This window comes from Aphidius gifuensis, linkage group LG4 (genome assembly GCF_014905175.1).
Source record: "Aphidius gifuensis isolate YNYX2018 linkage group LG4, ASM1490517v1, whole genome shotgun sequence".
Taxonomy (NCBI): Eukaryota; Metazoa; Arthropoda; class Insecta; order Hymenoptera; family Braconidae; genus Aphidius; species Aphidius gifuensis.
The window spans coordinates 5,219,561-5,245,475 of record NC_057791.1 but is presented as its reverse complement, the minus strand read 5'-3'; the positions used below and the strand labels follow the sequence as shown (position 1 = coordinate 5,245,475).

Sequence of the window (25,915 nt, the reverse complement as noted above, 5' to 3'; positions counted from 1 at the left end):
GGATATAAAAATATTTGATAAAATTTAGCTAGTAACAATGTTGACTTTTGTAATTTAAAACAATACAAGAAAAATAAATGTAACTGTTGATAACGATCGACATTTACTGCATTTCGAAAAATATATTTTTATCTCAGTCTTGCATATACTCTCATGTTTTTTGATAAAAAATTTATTTATTCAAGAATTATTCAGCAATAAAAAAGTAAAAATATCCCTCGGACATCACTATTCTTGTATATACCAACTTCCAAAATCTTTTTTTTTTGCTTATTTTTGCACTTGGTAGATTGATGCTTTTATTATTGAACAGACGTTTGTATATGTAATTTTGCCAAGAACACTTTCAATATATATAAAAAAAAAAATTATAATCATTATTATTATTTCTTCTTTTTAGCTCGTAAAAATTTTATTTCGCTATTTTCATTAAACACATTCCAAAGTGATTCGATCAGAGTAATAGAAAAAAAAAATAAATAAATGAAGAAAAATAAAAAGAACTATCGTTTATACGTAAATACGTTCGTTCATCGTAACTTTTAGATTATGGACACGTTCACATACACATATATTCATGTATATATATAATTCATGTTTTTCTTTACGATCATGGTTGAATAAACACGCGAGCATAAATCAAAAGAACATCCCCCATTCCTTTAATAACATTTATTTTTCAAGCTAAAAAAAAAATTAAATTAAAATATAAAAAAGAAAATGATAAAAAAAATAGCCTTTGAAGTAAAATGTTATAGAGTTTAGAGAGTTATTCGTATGATTTTCATCGCACGTGCGCGTTTTATTGAATTTTCACTTACCATGGACCATGTGATTTCAATATATATATTTAATCTACATTATTAATAATATCACATAAGCAGTATTTTTCTTGAATTTATTATACAAAAAATATAGACTAATATTTGATGTTACATATGGACGAGTTTATTTCAAGTATATATAGATTGCGTGGTAAATTAGCTTTCAGAAATATTTATTTTAATTTGAAATTTATTGTAGGTCAAGTATACATAAGCTTAAATTATATTATTTTAATTATTAAATCGTATTATTGGATTGAATAATAATCGGTTGATTGATGAAAAATCAAAAGGAAATCTAATTTTGCAAATGACTTGTGAAAATAATATAATTATAATATTTTATTTGAGGATTTAATGATTACAAAGTTTCAATTTATTTCGATTAATTTTAGTTATTATGAGTGTAAATAGTTTCGGGGAAATTTTCCTTGTAGTTTTGTCATTTTTCTTATAAACATGTTAACTAACTGATTTTAAAGAGACTCTGTTTTTTTCTTGGCATTACTCTGAAATTTCTTTGCAGAAAAATAATGAAAAAAACTCCTGAACATCTCATTTCATTTGTACACTTATATATTCTTCTATTTCTTATTAAATTGTATTTGTTTTTTATTTTTTAAATTTTCAAAATTCAACAATTGGGGTGTCATTCTTAATGACTTTTGAGTAAAATATAACACGAGTTTGTGGTGCATAATTGATAGTCAGTCACGTCATTTAAAAAAAAAAACCATCTATTATATACATGAATAAATTAAATTTTTGTAAATGCATGTTTCTCATATACAAAATAAAAAAAAAGTGACTAGTTGATTAAAAAACTCTTTACTTAACACTCGAAAAAAAAAAAGAGAGAAAAAAAAAAATTTAATAATAAACTTGCATTTTCAAATGAATAAAAAGGTATTTAAAAAAAATATATTAAAAGACAGAAAAACATTCGAGTGAATGAAATGTCGTAATGAATTGTATCATTGACCATCTGTTCATTATATTTTTTTTTTAATTTTGTAAAAAATATATAAAAATAAATTAAAACATAAATTTTATATAAAAAGTTTTTCAATTTTTATATATATTTTTCTTTAGTTATTTGCTTTTAAATTTTCCATTGCAATGTGCAAGATGTGCCAAGTTAATGCAATACGATAAAAATATATAATAAAAATAAGACATACAGACGGTGTAAAAATGCGGGAGCGTAAAGTGGTTTTTTCTCGAGGTCGTCCACAACGTGGGAGATATATAGTTGAAGGGAGGTATATATATCTAAGTACAATTCAGAAGGGAGTCAAGTATTATAGTGAAGAGTTCGAGTGGATATATGTCTTGATACATAGGAAGAGAATCTAAAGTGTGTACGGTATATATCAAGAGCGCACGTGGTTTTTGATGTAAAGTATTTTGCCAATGGCATTTTACAAATAAAACAAAATATTAAAAATAAAAAATGACTTAGTTATATATTTTTTTTTTTATTTATTATATCAACTTCAATGATAAAAAAAATATATGAAACTTTATTTTAAATTTTTTATATATAGGTACATGATTTTTGCTAACTTGGTTTCCCTTAATATTTTAATATATATATACCTGTTAAAATGAGATTAAAGTTTGTTGTTTCTAGTTTGTTGAAGTTTACTTTAAAGCATTTTAAATGAAGGACTTGGAATTGTTAATGACATCAGCTGTCAATAAGAATCAGATGCAAGAGTAAATATATATAAACAAAAAAAAAAAACTTAATAATAAACTTGCCAATTTTTTTGTCTAAGTTTAGATCAATGTTGATGATAGTTATTGATTTTTATTATTTATAAAAAATATTTATAGCCAAAAAAAATGGGGTATATAGACTCTATTAAATTTACAAATCAAAAAAGTAATTTAAAAGATTGATAAGACTCAATTTTCTTTTTTTTTGACAATTAATTTATGATTGAATAATAAAACCTTCAAATGAGACTGTTTTTTTTCAAGGTCCCTTTTTTTATGTGTCTTGCAAACGGCAATAGATTTTGAACTATAAAAAAAAAAAAACTTTTAACGATGGTCAGCTTATAGTAGTGGGCTTGCTCAAGATGATTCTCGTGATGATATTGAGGTGGTTGTTTCGTCAGCCTAGTCAAGCGTGACTGCTGAGTAAAAAAAATATGTTAAATTTTTATCATCTTTAAATGTTTAAATTGAAATTAAATAAAATTAAATAGAAATAATTCAACAGAAAATTAACATTAAAAATAAGATAATTATAAACCTGTAAAAAAATTTAAAATGCTGAGTAAATATTATCGTTAGATCATTGAAAAATTTAAATATTGAATTTTAAAATTTAATCTAAATATTGAATTAAAATTCAAATAAAAATATAGATCTATTTTGATGATTAAAAAATTTTTAAATTTTTTTTAATAACTGTGACACTGGACAGTCTCAAGCTCCCACTTTCCATTCTTTCAAAAATTCACGTAAAAAGTTTGTAGTAAAAGTAAAATTAATTGTCGCTTAAAAAGCACCAAAATGATTTAGAGATTTTTCGAAAAAGAAAAAAAAACTTGAGTCGACAAATTAATGACTCTTTGTCGAGAATGACATTATATAATTTTACTGACAGATAAAAATTGTAATCTTATAAAACAAAAGACCATAAAAACGAAAAAACAATTAAAAAAAACAAATGACAAAAAGTGGTCGATAACAAATTCAACAACAATAAGTAAAAGAAAAAAAAAACAAAAATTTATCACAGGATATACAATATTATGTTGGTTTTTGATATTGATATATATTTTTAAGTCAAAAAGCACTCAAACCAACAAAGTTATGATCAAGTGATGGCAAGGTTTAATATCAACTTTTGCGGTCCACCTCGTACTAACGATACTAAACTTATAACTCCAGTGGTCTTACATGTTATGTGCAACATGTATATATAAACCCTTTCGAGCATGTTCAACGTCAAAAGTCTTGCAACAGCTCTTTAGAGATTTACATATTCACATTTATGTTGTAGGGTTATACTCTCAGACTATCCCAAGCTTGCATATATCCTATACTGCACCTTTTAGTGAAAAAAAAAAAACATTTTACCTTTTGTTTACTATAGAGTATTACTATACTATAACATATATACTTTAGTAAATATTATATGCTCAGTAAGCATATTCAGCAGTAAAAAAAAATTATTTTTAAAAATTTTTAAACAACACTCACTGTATGTTTGTCAAACTTATGAATATTTATTTTAAAAAATTTTAATTATCATTCCTTTGTCGTTTTTTTTAAAACTAAACTATGACTTTTATTTTAAATTTTTTTTTCAAAAAAAAATTACAATAAGTTAACGCTAGCAAACAAATGTTTATATTCTCTTACATAAAAGTATTTTTTTTATTTTTTTTTTATGCAATAATATTATGTTAGTGTAAAAAATATAACCGAGACTAAAGACGGGCAATGATCCAAATGTAAAATGACACTCACATTAAAAAATATATTGCCGCTGTATATTAGAGCTCCATTTTGTATTTTTTTTTTATTTTTTTTTTGCTTTTTAAATAACAAACTAGTAGTTTATTTTTTACGGTTTAGACCTTGAACTTCAGTATTTGCACCTGAAACACACATAGTGACTCATTTTACCTGTGAATATATTTTTTATTTTTATCTTTTTATTTATGGTGAATGGAAGTTGATTAAAAAATGCTGAACTAAAGTTACTACTGTGCCAACATAATTGATAAAATATTCTACATTTTTTAGGCATTTTCAACGTGTTTGAGATTGCCAGTTGTAGATTATATTTTTTTTTCTTCCTTTTTTGATACACGTTATTTAAAAAAAAAAAAGATTTTTTTATCAACTTGTCTACTCTTTTTAAATTATAGGTTTCAATAACGAAAACTTTTTTTTATCATTTATTTAAAGAAAAATCAATTTAATCCTTAAAAATTGATACAAAAATAAATATTAATTTTTTTTTTTTTCTACATTTTCAATTAGCACGGAATTAAATTAAAAAAAAAATTTTAATTAACATTTTTATTTTAAGATTTATTTCCTGTTATATAAGAAATTGAATGAACAATCTCTGTTTAACATTTCAGACAAGAAAAAAAAAAAAATCTAAATAAAGTAATTTAAAATAATCAAGGGTTATGATTTGTTTTTTTTATAAATGAAATAATTTATTTATCAATAGAAATATATTATTGATCAATTTATATCTCAAGTTCTAGCTTACATAACAATCAACTGGTAAATTTGAACAATAATCCTCCCGTGATTTGGCATTACAATCGATTGGTTTATCGATCAGTAATGTTATAATATTTAATGCCATCAAGAGTACTATATATAAAAAAAAACCAACCATCAGATAAAATAAACCCTCTCAACCTGATAATTTTCATCCTCAATTTCATTCAAGAATAGCAATTACAATTTTGAAAGAAAAAAAAAATAATCCAAAATAAATAAATTCAAGTAAATATATATAATATTATTTTAAAACAAAAAAATATTAATCTGCTTTATGGGATCCAATGTTGAAACATAATCCCACGAGAATTAATGAAAAAAAAAAAAAAACTAAACAGTGATTATAAATATTTTGAAACATGAAACTTTTTAGCTTTATATTTAAATGTACAAAGAAGAAGAAAAAAAAATCAAGACAAGAGGGTCATTGATTATCAATAATCTTCTGATGTAATGACAAAGTTTAGCTTGTATATTATCACGACACAAAATTCAAACGAGCTATCTAAAATTCATTTCAGTTTATTAAAAAATTATTCAAAACTATTGCTCTAAAATTTATGCTAAATCAATTTAAAATTTATTATGAATAATATTATTTAAAAATTATTAAAATTTATCATTTATTAATTCAATTTTTGTTTTTTTTTTCATTTGCAGGTCATTGATGCTATTGCTGTTAGTAGCAGTATCACAATTGACAAATGTAACAGCACGACACGTAAGTATAAAAAAATATTATTTTTTATTTAATATTTTATATTTGCATATTAAAATAAAAATAAAAAAATTATATATAGGTACTTGAAGAATGTAATATAAGTTGTTGATTGAAAGGATATATGAAAAAATGAAAAAAAAAAAATAAATAAATATCTTGTTGAATGTTGGTCCTTACAAATGCTTTAGCAAAAGGGATAAATTCCCTTGACCTTGAATAAAAGTTGAATAAAGTCTAGCAGCGACAGAATTGAAGAGGCAGAGAATTTAAGCGCGTCTACAGCCAAAACAAGTCTTGGCGGCATTCCTCTTGATTCTCTCAATTTTACCGTCTTCTTGGTTAGATCCTTGTGTCCTTGGATCACCTCACCCTCATCACTTGATATTTTTTTTTTATTTTTATTATCTTTCTCCCTTTCTTCATTGTTCTTATATAGTATATCTGGCTGTTTCTCGGGTTATTCAGGTTACAAATGAAGCAGGTACTTTTACTATACGCAAGTAAAAAAAAATATATGTGATTAATATAAATCAAGTTAGATAGACTTTGATATAAATAATGGAAAAATAATCTTCAAGAATGATTGAAAGGAAGCTTTTTATTTACATAAAAAAGTCAATTTAAAATATTTAACAGTTAATTTTTTTAATCAAGGGGGTACTTTTAAAATCACTCATTACTTTGTGCTAAAATTGAACTTTAAATTATCGGAATTTCTAATTTTTTTTCTACTGAACATAAGGCTTCAAGTATATCCCAATAAAATCATCAAATTAAAATTTATACAACCTACTGAGAGAAATTAATTTCAGCTATTTTTTTTTAGTTGTTATATAAATAAAAAAAAAGGAATCTTGCATGGAAAATATTTTATTATGCGTATGTCTGATAAAAAATTTTTATAAGTTATTGCTAAATGCATATATTACCCCAATGAACATGGTGCTAAAATTCATTTTATGTTAAAACAAAAAAAAATCAATTATAATCTGTGGAAAAATAGAAATCTCTGAGTCCCACGGCATATGTGAGTAGCGAGGACATTGAACTCCCTTGACACTTGACTATATGGCACTGACAATAGCATGAATTAGCTTTTTTTTTAAAAAAAAATAATATTACAAATTTTACATCCACAAGTCACGACAAAACTAGTACCTCAAACTTATATTTTTTTATATAAAAAACGTAAATAGATATATAAAAAAATCTAATAATAATAATTCATCCCTTTCAGCAAGTTATTTTTTGAACAAGAAGTTGTAATATGCTATGTAAAGAAAAAATGCAACTAGTGATTGATGCAATAAGTTGAAGAGAAAATGTAGGATAGTATGAGGTTACTGGGATAAATCCGGTCATGACCTTTTCCATGAGATTCGTAATTGAGGTATTCAACAAATTGTGCTCGGTATTTTGGTCAGATAGTCTAGCTTCAAGCAGTATGTATCTATACAACAATATATCCAAAGCAAACTGAATCACGTGCCAACTTGTAATTTTGTTGAACGGTAGTCCAATCATAAACTAACTGTCTCTTATATCTGACTTACTTTAATTTTCAATCCATAAAATTATTATTAAGATAAATAGCAAATTTTTATTTATAATTAAAAAAATTATCTTGAACTTGATTTTATAATTATGTTTATTTACTTTTTGCTTGAATTTTATCATTAGTTGCATCACTAGGGACATTAGTCCCTTGAGTAATTATAATATATATATTTTAATACACATGATTAGTCATCTGTTTTATAGTCTCATCATTTTACGATGCTGTGAGAATATAATTCTAGTTGAAACAAAAAAAAAAAGCTTTATTTCTCATTAGCTGAGTTTCTAGAGAAGATGATTCACGGATGATCTATCATTTAGTTGTGATTTTTAATAACTTTAAAATACAATGTTAAATTAACAAATAAATGTAAGAATATTGTTTTTTATATTAACAGTTTCAATCATTTAAAACTTGCCTGATTCTAAAATCTTTTTACACCTATAAATTTTATAATAAATTTTAATTTAAAAATTTCTTTATATAAAAAAATAAATCATCCAGGTATAACCCCTTATTGAAGATAAACGCAATATACTTAACGCAAAAAATTTCTGTTATTATTTCGATTATAGAAAAATCGATACGTGGCAATATTAAGAGATTACGTCTGATAATATGGAACAATAATCGCAGGGGAAAATAAGACAATAAGTGTGTTTTACAAAACCTTGGTTTGAATTGCACCTACTTGAACAAAAAAAAAATATATATTTATATAAATTTATTTATAATGAAAACGATTTTTTTTTAAACAAGTAAAAAACGTAAATTTCAAAAAAGATATGAAATTATAATTTTTTTCATGGTAACAACTTTATTTATACATTATTATTACATCGGTCGATCATACTTCGTAACACGTGAGCAAGTGTTAATCGAGCCACGCGAATTTTACGAACCCTTAACTCTTTTTATATTTCATGATCAATTTATATCGTATTACACATTTATATATTTATAGCTCTATTATTCAACAATTCAATTCGTCAATCGCTATTATACAAACATTTGAATACAAATAAAATCAAATGAACAAAAATATATATTTTTCTTATTATTTTAAACGTTTTATAATTTATAAATAAACAAATGATAAAAAAAAAACAAAAGGAAATATCATTCTTCAAATTTGAATATTTAAAAAAAAATTTATTTCAACTTTACAGTAACTTTAAAAAATAAAATTTACTGATTCTCTCTGGTACAGTATAAACGCCAATAATTTTCATTGAAGTAAAAAACAAAAAACCCTCACCACCAACCCTATATAATAGAAAATAAAAAAAAAATTATATATAGTTATAGAATTGAATTGCTAACAAGCCAGGTTCAAATCCTCGTATTCACTGTTCTGGACACGTGCCAGTTGCCATGCTGCAAGTCTAGTCCATTGAAATATATTTACGACTATTCGTAAACATAATATTTTTGTAGCTTTAAAATTATATCTGCAGGTATTTTTTTTTATTTACAAAATAATATCATAAATTTAATGTAATTTTTTTTGGCTATTTTAATAATTTTAAATTAAATGTTTAATTATTAAATTATATATTTTAGAATCATGTAAAATTAAGACATGAAAGACACAGAAGACAACATGCTGAAGGCTATTTGCCAAGTAATTTTGTTACGGATACAGAAGAAACTGAAACTGGACTTTGGGGACCATGGTCAGTGCCGAGTTCTTGTTCAAGATCTTGTGGAGGTGGTGTTGCTCATCAAACAAGAAGATGTCTTGATGTTGAGTAAGTATTTTAATTAATTAACAACGTATTTTGGAATATTTTTTAAATGAGTGACGTAAATTTTAATCACTAAATTTTAATTTGGACATTTAATTATCTCAAATCAATATAGTTTTAACGTTATCGAAATTCAAGAAAACATACAAAGAAAAAAACTTGTTTTATTATCTTCCACTTTGGAGTTTTTAAAGACACTTCTTTTGAGCTTAATATGTACATATAAAATCTGTACGGTATTTGGTTCAAACGCTAAAATATTCTTTTTTATTTTTTTTTTTTTATTATTAATGACTTCAATACTCTGATTAAGCTTTATGGCTTATTCCCACTGGAGTAACTATATAAAGAGATTAATTATTATCCAAGGATAATCAATAGTGCAATTTAATCATTAAATTTATATTAATTATTAATAGATAATACATGAATAAATTAATAGAATAAAAAACAAAATAAAAAAATCCTAGTTACCTATATATATTCACTAATAATACTCTTTATATTTTCACGTTTTTTTATTATTTTTTTTACACAAAAAGAAGCATTTTTCCATACATCAACAGACAAGTTATAAACTAGTTATATAAATTGAGTAACTCTTTGAATATTTGATTGGTCATGAGGTTATATTTAACTGGTCAAAGTTGATCCTGAAATATGCAAAGATACTATTAATAACGTGATGTTTTATGAAAAAAAAAAACAAAAAATTAAAAACCATTAATTAATTATGAATTACCATAACTAATTATATAAACAAATTAATATTTTTTTTCAATTTATTTACTGTTTCATGTACATTCAATATAAGAGAAAACATCTAATCTTCTATTGATGTTTAGCCTTTTCCAATTTGTAATAACAAAATTTGCACGTTTTATTTTCTCTTTTTGATTTTCGTTCTGTAATTACATACATTAATCTGTCTATCGTGCTCAATCAAATCCGTGGGCGTGTGCACACGTGATTTTTAAATATATTAACTGGAACATCCCAGAAAAAAAAACAATAAAATCCTGTTATTTTTTTTCATTATCAATTGCCGAATATTTTAATCTTTTATGTTCAGTAAAAGTCAGAAAAAATTAGAATCACACGGGTTACCATAAAATTTTTAATATCTAAAAGAGATTTAAAAAAAAAAAGGCATTAATCGCACTCGTGCAGTTTGAGCAGCTGAAATAATAATTCATTTTATCGGTAAATTGCATTTAATAGTATTTTAACAAAAAAAAAAGTAAAAAAAATAAAAAAAAATATAGTCACAGCATATTAAAATTATTATTTTACTTTCTTGAAAATTTTTTAAACTTGGTTTTATTTATTTTTTTTTATTTTTTTTAATCACAAAAATGCAGTATTTAAATTTGTAATTTCTTGAGAGAAAGAAAAGTCAGTCAAAAAGTAGTAGAGAAAAGTTGGGCACGGATGCTTGCGTCGTCTGAAATCGTTGGTCTGTGAGACTAGATTAGATATATAATTTTTTTTTTTTCACAAAGAATTGGAACAAGAACATAAATAATATCATTCCACACGTCTTTATATACAGTAGCTTATTTTACAGTATATTTATTATCATTTTTATTTTTTTCAGCGACAATGGATATGACAGATGTTCAGGACCAAAAAGAAGATTTTACTCTTGCAATATTCAGGTAGTAATAATTTTTTTTTATTAATATTATTATCAACAAGATATAAATCAAGGAATTAGAATTTAAAAAAAAAAAACAAAAAGGCTACGTGAAAAAATTTGAGGCCATAATTATTATTGATGTTTTGTCAGGTAACATATTTTTCTTGTGTCAATCAAAATGTCAACTTTCACATGTATTTATATACAAGATAATTAACAATCAAGTTAACTACTTGTGGCTTGAAATCTAGCTTGTTATTTGTGTCAATTTTATTTACTGTCAATGAACGAGATTAAATTGTCTAAACCTGAAAAAACATTGATCAATCAATTTAAAAATAAAAAAGAATGTGTAATGATTTAATTTTTCAATAGCTTAAACTCAATTGCAATTAAAAAATAAGAAATAATTAAATATAATATTCTAAAAAAGCAAAAAAAAAAAAGAGGATAAAGTAATTTTTTTTTCATATTTGAACATTGAATTTAATGAACACAAGTTGATGCTGATAATATTTTGTTGATAGCACTTGACAAGCCAGAACGAAAAGTAGTCTGAGATATTCTGACATATCGTCCTTGCTTATCACAAGCCAGACCAAGTGAACATGACAGTGACACTAAACAGTTCATTTCCTATATAACAAAAAGATTCTATTTCCCTCATCGATTTACAAAAAATAAAAATATATAAATCTCATAAACTTTTATGGTTATCAACAAAAAAAGTTCCGTCTTTTTTTAAAATAAATTTTATAATTTTTTCACGGCTATTTTATTTCAATATATAAAGTGTTAAAAACAGGTAGTATATCTGCATATAAATTTGGGCTATAGTGGGGTCTGAGGTGAGACAAGAAAAAAATAAAATAAAACCACAAGTTTAAACAAAAAAAAAAAAAAAAAGAACATCTAGTCAAACGAGAATTTTAAAGTTAGACTCCCAGCAGACAAGGTGGTCAATGGCCTTAAAAAAAAATACGTCATCTGGACATTGGTCTCTGGAATAATAACCCACCCATCATGATAAACTTTTTTTTTGGTTTTTTAATAACAATTGTTGGCTATTGCCGGAAGCATTTAGGCTTTTTATAACAATTGATTATTCAATTTTTAAAGTTAAAGATTTATTAAAAGATAAATAAATAAAGATTAACATCATGAACTTGAAAGTGTTATTCAATAAAATTACATAAATTAATTAATTTGTCAAAGTCCAATGTAAATAAATTTGTAAGGACTTGTAATCAATTAAATTTTCAAATCACTTTCCCTTCAAAGTCATATAGTCAAGATCCCCTCGGTGCTGTGTGTATTCCTTTGGGTTTTTCTACTGTTACATTTCACGTTATTTATTTATTTTTTATATCCTCCACTCGATTTATCGATATTACCAAAGGCTTTTTCTCTACGTTAATAATACTGTACCTTTGCAAGTCCACCTCCACTATCAATGCCAACCAACAAGAGCCAAGACTGTAAGCATCTTACAATTCCCCTAAAGTCAATTTATATGTTGTCCATAAGAGAGATATATAAAAATATAAAAATATAATAATAATACAGACAAGCAAGATGATGTTGGCTGTTGTTCCTAGGAGACCACCATCAAATCATATAACTTATATAGATTATATCAAAGTTGTACATATAATATAAAATAGTTAACGCATTTGAATTATATATATACACGCGCATTTCGAAATCCCCTTCTGTCTAGATGATATATATTCATGACACATCACAACATACATATGTTTAGACTTATAAATAATCAATTGCAAAGTCTTGTCTTTATATAATCATTTGTACATTTATTATTTAGTCTTTTATATATTTTTTTATTAACTAAATAATAAAGTTTAAATAATTTATTTTTTATTACACAGCCATGCCAAAATAATACGATAGACTTTCGTGCTGAACAGTGTGCTGAATTTAATGCAGTACCATTTGAAGGTGTAGTTTACGAGTGAGTAATAAAATTACTTTTTTTTTTTTCTATTCTTTTATATTATAATAGAAACTTTTTCTTATATACTGATGTGACTATTCAAATTGATGGTAAATGCAACAAGAAAAATAAAAAAATAAAAATCTGGTAATATATTGAATAAAAGATTTGCCGGGTGAGACATATCAAATAGACATACATAACAATTTATCTACTTTACAAATATATTTATGTTTATTGTTGTTTATGGAAAAAGTTGAAACAAGTATAAAAAAAAATTTATGTCATTTTATTATTTCAGCTGGATACCGTACACAGGTGGACCAAACAAATGTGAGCTAAATTGTATGCCTAAAGGCGAACGTTTTTTCTACAGACATAAACTCACTGTGATTGACGGTACACCATGTGAAATTGAAAAAAACGATGTTTGTGTTGAAGGAAAATGTATGGTAAGTTATCAAGAAATTTCAAGTTTATAATATTGTTTAGAAAAAAAAAATCTATTGTCATGGATAAATTTAGAAAAATAATAAAATATAATATTAAAAAAATTATTTTATCAATATTTTACAGTCGGTTGGATGTGATCTTATGCTTGGAAGTAATGCAAAAGAAGATGCTTGTAGAGAATGTGATGGTGATGGATCTAAATGCACCACTGCGAAAGGTCTTTTTGATACAGATGATTTGCAAGTTGGTTAGTTTATTTTTTATAATTAAATAATATAAATACATGAGAATTTTTGTATTAATAAATTAACACATCATTATTTTTATTTGCTTAGGTTACATTGATATACTTTTTATACCTGAGGGAGCTACAAATATAGCCGTCAAAGAAATTGAACCATCTAATAATTATCTTGGTAAAATAATTATTCTTGTCATTTTAGTTTATTGTTTTTTTTTTTTTTATTTATAAAATTATCATGTTTTTAGCAATTCGTAGCACGACAGGCCAATATTATCTAAATGGAAACTGGAGAATAGACTTTCCAAGGAGTTTAAGATTCGCTGGAACAATATTCCATTATTCAAGAGTTCCACAGGGTTTCTCAGCTCCAGACACGATAACTGCTAAAGGACCGACGACCGAAGCAATTTACATTGTCGTGAGTATAAATTTCATTTATTTATTTGACATGGTATCTTCATGCTTCTGTATGGAATATGAACATGACAAAAATACAAAATGATAGTAAATTAAATTACTAAATAAAATATGAATAGAAACCTTGAGAAATTCAATCTAAAAAAAAAAAAAAAAATAATAAATAAAAACGTTTAACGTCAAACTTTATATGTATATTTATATATATATATTTTTTTTTCTAAATAGCTTCTTTATCAAGATCGAAATGTTGGTGTTGATTACGAGTATAGTGTGCCAAAAAAAAATTCATTTGGAAACCCAGAAAATTATACATGGACACATGATGAATTTTCAGAATGCAGTGTAACTTGTGGTGGAGGTAAGAAAAAAATTACGATAATAAAATAAAAAATGTAATAATAATTAATGTAATATTGTGTTGTAAAAATAAGGATATCAATCGAGACATGTAAATTGTGTACGACGTCGTGACAATGAAACAGTTGATGAAAATCTTTGTGATCCACAATCTGCCCCAGATAATACACAAGCATGTAACACAGAAGCATGTCCACCAGAATGGTTTGAAGGTGAATGGAGCTCATGCAGTAAACAATGTGGTGAAGACGGTGAACAAACAAGAACTATAAAATGTGAACAGATTGTCGCTGGTGGAATGCCAACAATCATTGATGATTCAATATGCATTGATAAATTTGGACCTAAGAATAAGACAACTCAAGAATGTAATCGAAATGTTCAATGTCCCACGTGGCATTTGGGGCCATGGAAACCGGTAATAATATTAAGACTTGAATTTTATATATTTTTTTCTTTCTTTCACTTTCATGCAAACTGTGAGTTTGATATTATTTCTTTTTTTTTTTCAGTGTGATCGATTGTGTGGTAAAGGAAAAAAAACAAGAAAAGTCACTTGCTTTAGAAAAAATGAAGCTGGAAAAATTGAAGTATTAAATGACTCGGAATGTGATGGTGAAGTACCAGAAAGTGAAAGTTCTTGTGAATTACGACCTTGCGCTGGTCTTGATTGGGTTACATCTGAATGGAGTGGTGTAAGTATTTGAATCCAATTTTTCAATTAATTTTACTTGAGACATCTCTGTGTATAATTTTTAATCAAATAATTTAAAATTGCAGTGTGACGATAAATGTGGTTTAACACAAGAAACACGTACGGCTCACTGTGCGACAAATGATGGCACAACTTATCCCAGTGATAAATGCGATGCAAATAACAAGCCAGAATTGACGCGTACCTGTGAAAAATCAAAAGGTTGCGAGTATCAGTGGTATGCAGCTCAGTGGAGCGAATGTTCTGCAAAATGTGGAAGTGGTGTACAAACACGCAAGGTCTTTTGTGCATCCTTCGAAGACGATTTAACATTAAAAAAGGTAGAGAATGAAAAATGCAAGGTTGAACAACGATACAATGATACACAAGAATGTGAAGCTGATGTTGCTGAATGTAAAGGTGAATGGTTTGCTGGACCATGGAGTAAATGCTCTAAACTATGTGGTGGTGGTGACATGACAAGAAAAGTTATTTGTATGAAAGATAACATGACAGTACCTACAAGTAACTGTGATGCTGACACAATCATGTTTGGTTCTGAGGAATGTAACAAACATCCTTGTAGTGAGGATGACGTTATTCCTGTTGAAGTTGGTAAACCTGATATTCCAAGTGACAAAGAAGATGATTGCTTAGAGTATGAAGATGAAGACTTTGTAACTTTTGCATCTAGCTTAGGCACAGATGGAAGTGAATTAGCCGAAGGTATTAGCTCTTTGTCACCATTTGAAACTACAGCGTTTTTCATGGACAATACAATGATGAGTGATGCAGCTGTTCGCGGTGACACACCTCCCGTAGAATTAGAAAATAATTCTGGAAGTGGTGGTTTAGAAGATTCCACTGCGTATGATGATTTATTATCATCAATTACTGGCCTTATTGAAGGTAGTGGATCATCAACGGATAACACAATGACTGAGACTACTGATAATTCAGTAAGTCATGAAACAACAAATTTAAATGAATCCACTAGCCCATCTGAATCAACAGAAAGTAGTGCTTCAACAGAAAAATCAGATTCAACAGAAAGTTCTGCTTCAACAGAAAAATCGGAATCAACTGAAACTTCTGGTTCAACCGTAACTTCAGATTCAACAGAGTCTTCTGTTTCATCAGAAACTTCAGATTCAACAGAGTCTTCTGTTTCAACAGAATCATCAAAATCATCTGATGTGTCACAAGATACTACAGTATCTATAAGCTCTACGGAATCTTCAACAGATCAGTCTTCTTCTGGATCATCAGAATCCACTGAAAATACTTCTACATTCTCAAGCACTGAAGTTTCAGAAACTGCGTCCACTGATTCTTCTACAAGTAGTAGTACAAGTAGTGAAACAACATCAGAATCTTTAGATTCTTCTTCACCAATAACATCATCAAGTGAAACACCATCTACTGACACGACAATCACTGAAAGCACAATCTCCACATCAGAATCAACTGAAACTACAATTATTTCTTCTACTGATACATCAACAACTGAGACAGGAAGCACTGAAACTTCATCTACTGTTACATCAGTGACTGAAGATGGTAGTTCAACTACTATGGTTAGTGAAACCTCGACTGATGTAGGGTCAACAACTTTGTTTAGTATATCAACAAGTGATGAAAATTCTTCTACAGTCCAAGATACAACGACTCAAGAAATAAGCACAGAACAGACTACAGCAGAAGCAACATCATTGTCATCAGTCAGCTCTTCAGAGGAATCGAGTACAAATGAAATTTCTACAAGTGAAATAAGTAGTACAGATATTTCTAGTACAATTGGTGCAACATCTGAATTACCAGCAACTTCTGATTCAAGTACTAGTGTATCATCTGAAGAATCAACAGTATCTGGTGCTACAACAGAAACTGGTTTGACAACTGAATCTGGTATGACAACAGAAACTGGAATGACAAGTGAATCTGGTATGACAACAGAAACTGGCTCGACAACAGAAAATGGCTCAACAACAGAATCAGATGCAATGACTGAAGTATCAACAGTTGACATGTCAACTGGATCAACGGAAACTGCTGAAACAGGAATGTCTACTGAAAGTATCACAACTGATGTGTCAACCATTTCAAGTTCAACCAGTGAAGACGAAGATAACACTGACAAATCATCTATTTTCGACTTATTTACAACAGTTAGTTCAGTAGATCAAGCACTTAAAAAAGAACAAAAAATGCGAAAATGCAAAGTTCGAAAAGCCAAAAAATCATGTTTATCATCCGAGTTTAACTGCTGCTACGATGGAATAACTCCAGCTCAAGGACCTTTCGGCAAGGGTTGTCCCACTCCTGAAACTTGTGCTGAAACTCAATATGGATGCTGTCCAGACGGTGTTTCCGTGCCAACTGGACCTAAAAATGAAGGTTGTCCATCTCAATTATGTGCGGAAACTCTCTTTGGTTGTTGTCAAGATGGTACTACTCCCGCAGAAGGCAATGACTTTGAAGGCTGTAAAAAACCATGTAATGAAACTGAATGTGGATGTTGTCCTGACAAAGAAACACCAGCTATTAATGCAAATGGTTGTTGTGATGTTTCTAAAGACAGTTGTTGTCCTGGTGTAACTAAAAATGCAACAGTAATTAATGAAGAAGGCAGTGGAGAAGACTCTACAGATGAAGCATGGACAGAAGTTACAAATGAATATGAAACAACAACAATGACTGGCATTGAAGAAGACTGCGCAAATACTACACATGGATGTTGTCCAGATGGTCATAAAGCTGCTACTGGTAAAAACTTTGAAGGATGTGGAGTTATTAATACAGACAACTGTACAGCTTCATACTTTGGCTGTTGTCCTGATAATACCACAGCTGCTCTTGGAAGCAACAAAGAAGGATGTCATGGCGATTGTATTTCATCACCACATGGCTGTTGCCAGGATAAATTTACACCGGCTCATGGTCCAAACGGTGAGGGTTGTTGTCTAACATATCCTCATGGATGTTGTCCAGACAATATACTTCCAGCTCGAGGACCCGAGTTCTATGGTTGTGGCTGTGAATATACTAGATTTGGTTGTTGTCCTGATAATTCAACAGCAGCTAGAGGACCTGAAAATGAAGGCTGTGGATGTAAATATACAACTCATGGATGCTGCCCTAACCGTTTCACCCCAGCAAATGGACCAAACTTTGAGGGATGTCCTTGTTATACTTATCAATTTGGTTGTTGTCCAGATGGAGTGACAATAGCTAAAGGACCACATAGCCAAGGCTGTGGATGTGAAAACACAGAATTTAAATGTTGTTCAGATGGAAGAACACCAGCAACAGGACCAAACTTTGCTGGATGCAACTGTGATGCATCTAAATATGGATGTTGTCTTGATGGTATTGAAGAAGCTCAAAGTGATAACTTTGATGGATGTTTGGCAGTTCCAACAAATCCTGGTGCAGCTTGTGCTCTTACAACAGACAGAGGATCATGTCGAAATTTCACAGTTCAGTGGTTTTACGATACTGAATATGGTGGATGTTCAAGATTTTGGTATGGTGGCTGTGAAGGAAATGATAATCGTTTTAAATCTCAAGAAGAATGCAAGGAAATTTGTGTTGAACCTAAAGGACGTGATGCATGCTATTTGCCAAAAAGCACTGGACCATGTGAAGGATATAATCCTACTTGGTATTATGATAGTGACAGAAAACAATGTGGACAATTTATTTATGGTGGTTGTCTTGGAAATGCAAACAAATTTAAAACTAGAGATGAATGTGAACAACTTTGTACAGTATCTGATAATGTTGATCCTTGTGAACAAGAAAAAGAAAGTGGTCCATGTCAAGGTAATTTCACACGATGGTATTTTAATAAAGACAGTAAACACTGTGAACAATTCCGTTATGGTGGTTGCAAGGGTAATAACAACAATTTCTTAACGGAATCTTCTTGTCATCAAAAATGTCTTCAGCCTGGTCATAGTCGAGGTAAGTTATCATTTTTTATTTACTCATAACATGGGAATTAATATAACCAGGTTTTTTTTATTTTTAATGAAATGAACAATTGAAATACTAACATAAATTTTAATTGGGTATATAACAAGTATGATTTAATAAGTTTGAAATTTTTTGAAAGTAATGAAAAAAATTATAGCTGTCTACAATGAATGAGACTTTAAATAGATAGATGAGTTAGTAAAACATTATTTTTATGATTGTTTGCAAATTAATGGGAATTCATATTAATTTTTAGATGTTTTATAATTTTTTTTTAACTAATAATCATAGTAAAAGTAAGCGTGTGTTGTAGAAATTCATCGCAGATATATTAATAATCCTATAGAAAAAAAAAAAAAAATAGATTAATATTTTAATAAAGTAAGATTAACTGCATGATTATAAATTGTCATGGCGACAGATTCTTGTTCATTACCTCGGGCTGAGGGTAATTGCACAGAGAAGAAATCAAAATGGTACTACGATCAATCGGAGAACCGTTGCATGCCGTTTTATTACACTGGATGTGGTGGAAATAGCAATAATTTTGAATCTAGAGAAGCATGTGAGACTGATTGTCCACCTAAAATTGGTAAGAATTGCACTATGAAATTTTAACTGCAACCATAATTTTTCATTTAAAAAATTAACACTGCTCAGCTAGTCATTAAGTGGTTTGAAATACTAGAATTAATTATTTTGGTAATTTAATTGTTTTTTTTTTATATATTTAAAAAAATTCAGAACAAGACACTTGTCTTCTTCCTGCTCTTTTGGGTGAATGTCATAATTATACTCAACGCTGGTATTACGATTCATACGAACAACGTTGTCGACAATTTTATTATGGAGGTTGTAATGGAAATGGCAATAATTTTGTCAATGAAGAAGATTGCCTACAACGCTGTTCATCTCCATCGGTTCCTGCACCACGACCTACTCAAGAATTCTCTCCTGGTATTTGTTTTTCTATTGAATCATCAAGGATATTAAATTATTAATGAATAAGTACATAATTTTAATTGTTAATTTGTTTATAGCAATGTGTTTCTTACCTGATGAACGTGGACCTTGCAATGAAGAACAAACTAAATGGTTTTATGACAGTAGAGAGGGTATTTGTAAACAGTTTACATATGGTGGTTGTGCAAGCAATGGAAATAAATTTGAGTCACGAGAAGAATGCGAGTACCGTTGTGATGAAGTCCAAGGTAAATAGAAACAAAAAACAGATTTATATTAACATACATATTCAAGAAATTTGCAATTTATAACTGTCGGTTATGATTTTTTCTATTTGAATATAGATGTTTGTACTATGCCAAAGATTGTTGGACCTTGTAGTGGTTCAGTTGTCAGTTATTATTATGATCGAAGATCTGATACATGTGAAGAATTTGAATACAGTGGATGTTCTGGTAATAGAAATCGTTTTGAGGATCGTACCAGTTGTGAAAGTAAATGTAAAAAACATTTATCACCACCACAAGTACAAGCAACTGAATCACCTCATATTGTACAAGTTGTACCAAGCAGTCCAATTTGTTCAGCTCCAGCTGATGCTGGTCCTTGTAATAATGAAGTTACAGCTTATTATTATGATTCAAGGGCTAGCAAGTGTCAAGCATTTATATATGGTGGCTGTGAAGGTAATGCCAACAGATTCCAGACAGAAGAACAGTGTGAACGTCTTTGTGGTATTTTCCAAGGAAAAGGTATATTATCAGTTAGATTTACTTGTAAATTTTTCAACTGGAATTTCATCAAAAGCACAATAAAATTTTATATTATTTCATTGATTATTTAGATGTTTGTAATCTCCCGGCGGAAGCTGGACCATGCAGAGGTGTATTCCCGAAATATTACTATGATAGAAATAGCCGTAGTTGTCGTCAATTTTTGTATGGTGGTTGTGATGGTAATGCTAATAGATTCAGTACGTTACCTGAATGTGAATCTGTTTGTATTCATCGTGAAGAGCCTGCACCAACTGGCAACAATACTGTTCTATCTCATTTAGGTAACAAAAAAACAAATTTCTATTATTTAAATTGCATGGTTTTTTAGATTGGGATCTATAAAAATTATCTTGGATAACATCACATTCATTTTCTCATTGATTGTACATCTTTTAACATCACATTTCATCTTACTCACGACTTAATATTACCAATTGATTCATTACGTAATGAAAAAATAAGAAATAATAATTTGAAGTTGAGTCAATAATACACAATAACAAATTACTCTCATATCATTTGTTTTTAATATGGTAATTGTTTTATTTATTAAACGTTTTCTTTTCAAATAATTTTAATGTAGTATGTAAATTATGTATTTAACAATATTGCTTGTGTATTTAACAATGGTCGAACAGAAATCTGTCGTGAGTCAGTGGATATTGGAAGTTGTGAATCAGGAAGTTACAAAAGATTTTATTTCAATGAAAATCGACAAACTTGCATGGCATTTGTGTATACTGGTTGTGGTGGTAATAGAAACAGATTCAAGACTTTTGAGTCTTGCATGCATACTTGTTACAAAAGTGAGTTTCTCTCCTCACAAAATTCAGTTGATATTTTTTTTTTTTAATTAATTTATTTATTCATAATTGCTAACAATATTATTTATGAAATTTTATAAAATAGCAAGCAACGAGATTGATGTTAGTAGTAATACCGAAACAAAGGATAAATGTTCAGAGGCAAAAGATGAGTGTGATTTGATTCATTGTCCATATGGAAAAGAAGCTTTTGTTGATGATCAAGATTGTGAACGATGCAGATGTGTTGATCCATGTAGAAATATTCAATGTTCATCAGACAGTCGTTGTTCTATTGTACCAATTGCAACTGGTGATGGAACAACTGAGTATCAAGGTATTTGTCGATCAACAATGAAACCAGGAAATTGTCCAGTTGTATCAAACAGCACAAGATGTGAAGAAGAATGTAGAAGTGATGCTGATTGTTCGGAAGATAGAAAATGCTGTAATAATGGATGTGGTACTTCTTGTCTTGAACCAGCATCTACTGAAGTACCTGTTACATATCCACCTGTTCATAATGATACTGCTCCATCATATGGCGCTGAACCAGCAACAATTAAAAAACCAGAAAATCCATTAGTTAGAGGAGAAGAAGGTGGATTCGTTACAATGCTTTGTATCGTAACAGGAAATCCAAGACCATCAATAATTTGGCAGAAAGATACTGAATTGGTATATAACAAATAAAATTTTAATGATTATGTATTTTCTTTTTTTATTTAATAATTAAACTTAAAAAAACTTTCTTTACAATCAGATAAACTCAGCAGAAAAAAGGCGAAGAATTCTTCCTGATGGATCACTTCAAATTATCAATTTATACAGTCACGATCGAGGAATTTATATTTGTATTGCAGACAATGGTCTTGCACAACCAGATAAATGCGAATATGAATTGGAAGTAACAGGTAATAATTCATTTGGTATAAAATTTATTAACAAGTATAATTTAATAAATTGGATGGTGTTGATTTTAATAATTAATATGGTTTACTGTTTGAGTAGTTAAAATTTAAAAAAATAATTATTATCACTAAAAAATAAAGGTATCTTGGTGATGCCCTGGTAAAAATGATGATATTTTTCATATAATAATAATACGTCGAGTATAAAAACATAAATAAACATTGAAAAAATTAAAAATATATTTCAATAAAATTTCTGTAGAATTAAAATGATGTATAGAAATATTTATTCAATGGAAAATGTTGAAAAATTTATTTTTTATTTATTCAATGTTTTTTTTTTTTTTTTATGTATGAACTATTATTTTGTCATTTGGTTTGGTAAATTAATCTAACAAATTAAAAATTGCATGTTATATTGTTATTTGAAATTTAGAGCCTCATAATCGATCAGCAGACATAATTAGTGAGCCAAATACATCTGTAACAGTAACACTAAATGCACCAACAGTATTACATTGTTATGCAATTGGTTGGCCACGTCCATTTGTAACTTGGTGGCATGGTGATAGCATGTTACCATTATCATCTGATTCATATGAACAAGATTCTGAATGTACATTATTAATACGTTCAGTAACATTATCAAATCTTGGTATATATACTTGTCAAGCATATAATGGTATTGAAAAACCAGCATCTTGGTCAACAACACTTCAGGCAATTGGTCCAGTTTATAATATTAAACCTGAACAACAAGAATATACTCAATATCTTGTACAAGCACCAAAAAGACCAGAAAGACCTGAACGTCCACAATATCCATACAGACCTGCACGTACCCAAGCACCTGAATATAATCAAACTTACAAACCAATTTATCCAACTAATAAACCCTATATTCTTGGTGTTATCGGTATTACTGAACAACCCCAACAACCTTCTAAATTTAAAGGTGAGAAAATGGTATAATTAACTAACAGCATGATACTTAATTATATTTTTTTTAATGTAGTCTTCTTTTTTTTTTTTTCAATGCAATTGATTTGCTTGCATGCTAGATTATAATTAAGTAAAAAAATCTAAAAATAATTACTACTAACTATTAATTTATTTTTTAAAAAACTATTATGGAAAATTAATATTTATTATGATTATTAAATTTAGTACCTGTCGCTGTAAATGTAACTTCATCAGGAAATGAATATCCAGTTGGTAGTGAAATAAATATTGGATGTAGTGTTGATGGTTATCCAATTCCAAAAGTACTATGGTACAAGGATGGTGATATAATACGTACAGATGGAAGAATAACAATATCTGAATCAAATAGACTTGTTATCACAAATGCCAGTTATAATGATACTGGAAAATATAATTGTGAAGCGACAAATGAATTTTCATCTGCTTCTGATACAATTGATATTAATGTTGCTGGTAAATTAATATTTAATGAATATTTATTTAAATTTTGTGTATTAATTATTTTAATATATGAATAATTTATTATTTTACAGGTATTTACATTCATCCAGACTGTCAAGACAATTCATTCTTTGCAAAATGTGATTTAATTGTAAAAGCAAAATATTGTCAACATAAATATTACGCCAAATTTTGTTGTAGATCATGTACTGAAGCACGTCAGCTTCCTGTTAGCGGTAATCATTTAAAATAATTAAATTTTTCAAAGAAATAAAAATACAACCATTCTTTTATAAAACCAAAAATGGTTTATATATATTCGAACAAAAAAAAAAATCAACGACCAAATAAAACATCATTATTTTTTGCGTTGAATTATATTGTAAATTTGAGAAATATTCTTAAATATAAAAAAATCTCTTTTTCCGAGTTAACCGAATACAATCGAATCTCGTTCACTGCCAAAGCCTTAGAACGGTTATGCATGTAGATAATTTTTAAGCTTAAATGACAAGATAAAAAATACAAAAAGACATAATCAGAAATAGTAAAAAAAAAATACAAAACAAAACTTTAATAAATTCATCAATTTTTTTTGCATAAATCTGAAGCTCATCAACTAGTCGATAACGATAAGAAGCCATAAAACTATATACCCTGGCTTTTTTTTTTTTATTTTTTTAATATGTAACAAAAAAAAAAAACAAATATAGTGGACATTTATCGATAATGTTTTCTTTTATTTTGATGGAAATTTAATACGCTTTTGGAAATGCTACTTTGGTTCGCGGTAATTATCGTCAGTTTATTTTATTTTTATTTGATAATATTTTTATTTCATTCCAATCATATTTATTTACAAAATTTTTCAACCAATTGAATAATCAAACGACAAACTTGAATGTACTATTACATGAAATAATTACACTGAGAAATAAATATTATTCTACTAAATTACAGACAAAAAATACGAGTCAGATAAGCAAAATAAAACTGACAAAACAAATTGTTAATAAATGTATGTTGTATCTTTTCATAGAAAATTTAATTTACATATCATGCTGATTAAAAATATTTGGGGAAAGAAAAAAGTTATGCATGCTTATCTAATATTATCAAAAACGAAAAATATAAAATTGAGATAATATATGAAAAATTTAGATATTTAGACAGTACCAAAAGCATTTATTATAGCGTATGTTGATTAATTCTGTCACGGAACAGATTAAAACGAAAAAAAAAATATTGTTAAAATAAAATTATTTTAAAAACCTTTTACTTTAGTCAGAGTAAAAAAAGAAAAAAAAAAAAAAAAACTCAGTGCCTTAAATCCTTGAGTACAGTGTTGCTAGGACCACTATCATTTCAATAAATATTTTTTTTTCTTTTTTTAATTTATACATTCTTATTTAATAGTATTTACAATATTCACACTTTATCGAATCTTAATCATAATCAATTTTTAAAAAACAAAAAACTTTTCGAAACCAAGAGATGTGTCTCTTGATGTTTACAATTAAAAACATATCTCAATCAAAAAAAAAAACATGTACAAGTGTATATCAAAGCATCATTTGGAAGTATTTTCAAGTAATTTAATTTAAAAAATGAATATCAAATAAATTGACCAACAGAAAATACACTAACACTTGCGAGTTGCTAGATATGTATAGTTAATATTTTAGAAAATAAGAACATTTTTTTTTTTTACTTATCTTCTTTTTTATATTTACTTTTTGTTTGTTTATTTTCTATCAATTTATAGAATTTAAATTGTTAAATAAACGAGTATTATACATCAAAAAATGAATAAACAAATGAATAAATATTGATCAATTCCAATATAATATAATATAGTTTACCGCGAACCCGTAACTTTAATTGTTAGTGTTGATTAAATAACAATGAATATAATAAAATATAAATTATATATAATAAATATATAATAAATATATATATATATATAACTTAATTCATGATTTAAAAGATAAAAGCATTTAAGATATGGAAAAGAGATGAATTAATAAAACTTGTAATAAACATATTAATGAATAAATGAATAAAAAATAACAATATGTAACTTATATACGAATACACGTAATTTTATGGACAATAATAATATTTAAGGTCCTTTAAAATATGCATTTACATATGTTTATTAAATTTTAATAATAATTATTG

The 25,915-nt window shown here is 27.6% G+C and overlaps 1 protein-coding gene across 7 annotated transcripts in view; it reads left to right on the top strand.

Annotated features, from left to right (window-relative positions):
- The window catches only part of LOC122854789 (papilin), a 63,700-nt gene extending 38,420 nt beyond the window's left edge, over positions 1-25,280 (top strand). For 3 of the 7 annotated variants that reach the window (XM_044155755.1, XM_044155754.1, XM_044155753.1), the window contains exons 2-24: positions 5,751-5,811; positions 8,933-9,120; positions 10,715-10,775; positions 12,646-12,728; positions 13,012-13,162; positions 13,287-13,410; positions 13,499-13,579; positions 13,653-13,825; positions 14,053-14,185; positions 14,259-14,602; positions 14,697-14,879; positions 14,965-18,844; positions 19,278-19,448; positions 19,601-19,813; positions 19,897-20,067; positions 20,164-20,571; positions 20,664-20,876; positions 21,234-21,401; positions 21,505-22,076; positions 22,162-22,312; positions 22,746-23,264; positions 23,477-23,746; positions 23,827-25,280. In XM_044155755.1, coding sequence (XP_044011690.1) covers positions 5,758-5,811; positions 8,933-9,120; positions 10,715-10,775; positions 12,646-12,728; positions 13,012-13,162; positions 13,287-13,410; positions 13,499-13,579; positions 13,653-13,825; positions 14,053-14,185; positions 14,259-14,602; positions 14,697-14,879; positions 14,965-18,844; positions 19,278-19,448; positions 19,601-19,813; positions 19,897-20,067; positions 20,164-20,571; positions 20,664-20,876; positions 21,234-21,401; positions 21,505-22,076; positions 22,162-22,312; positions 22,746-23,264; positions 23,477-23,746; positions 23,827-23,987 — 8,472 coding nt within the window. In that variant the 5' untranslated portion in view covers positions 5,751-5,757 and the 3' untranslated portion in view covers positions 23,988-25,280. The remainder of the gene's footprint in view (positions 1-5,750; positions 5,812-8,932; positions 9,121-10,714; positions 10,776-12,645; positions 12,729-13,011; positions 13,163-13,286; positions 13,411-13,498; positions 13,580-13,652; positions 13,826-14,052; positions 14,186-14,258; positions 14,603-14,696; positions 14,880-14,964; positions 18,845-19,277; positions 19,449-19,600; positions 19,814-19,896; positions 20,068-20,163; positions 20,572-20,663; positions 20,877-21,233; positions 21,402-21,504; positions 22,077-22,161; positions 22,313-22,745; positions 23,265-23,476; positions 23,747-23,826) is intronic. The other 4 variants (XM_044155757.1, XM_044155756.1, XM_044155758.1 and 1 more) reach the window with 4 other exon arrangements.
- Positions 25,281-25,915: the final 635 nt, after the last annotated feature.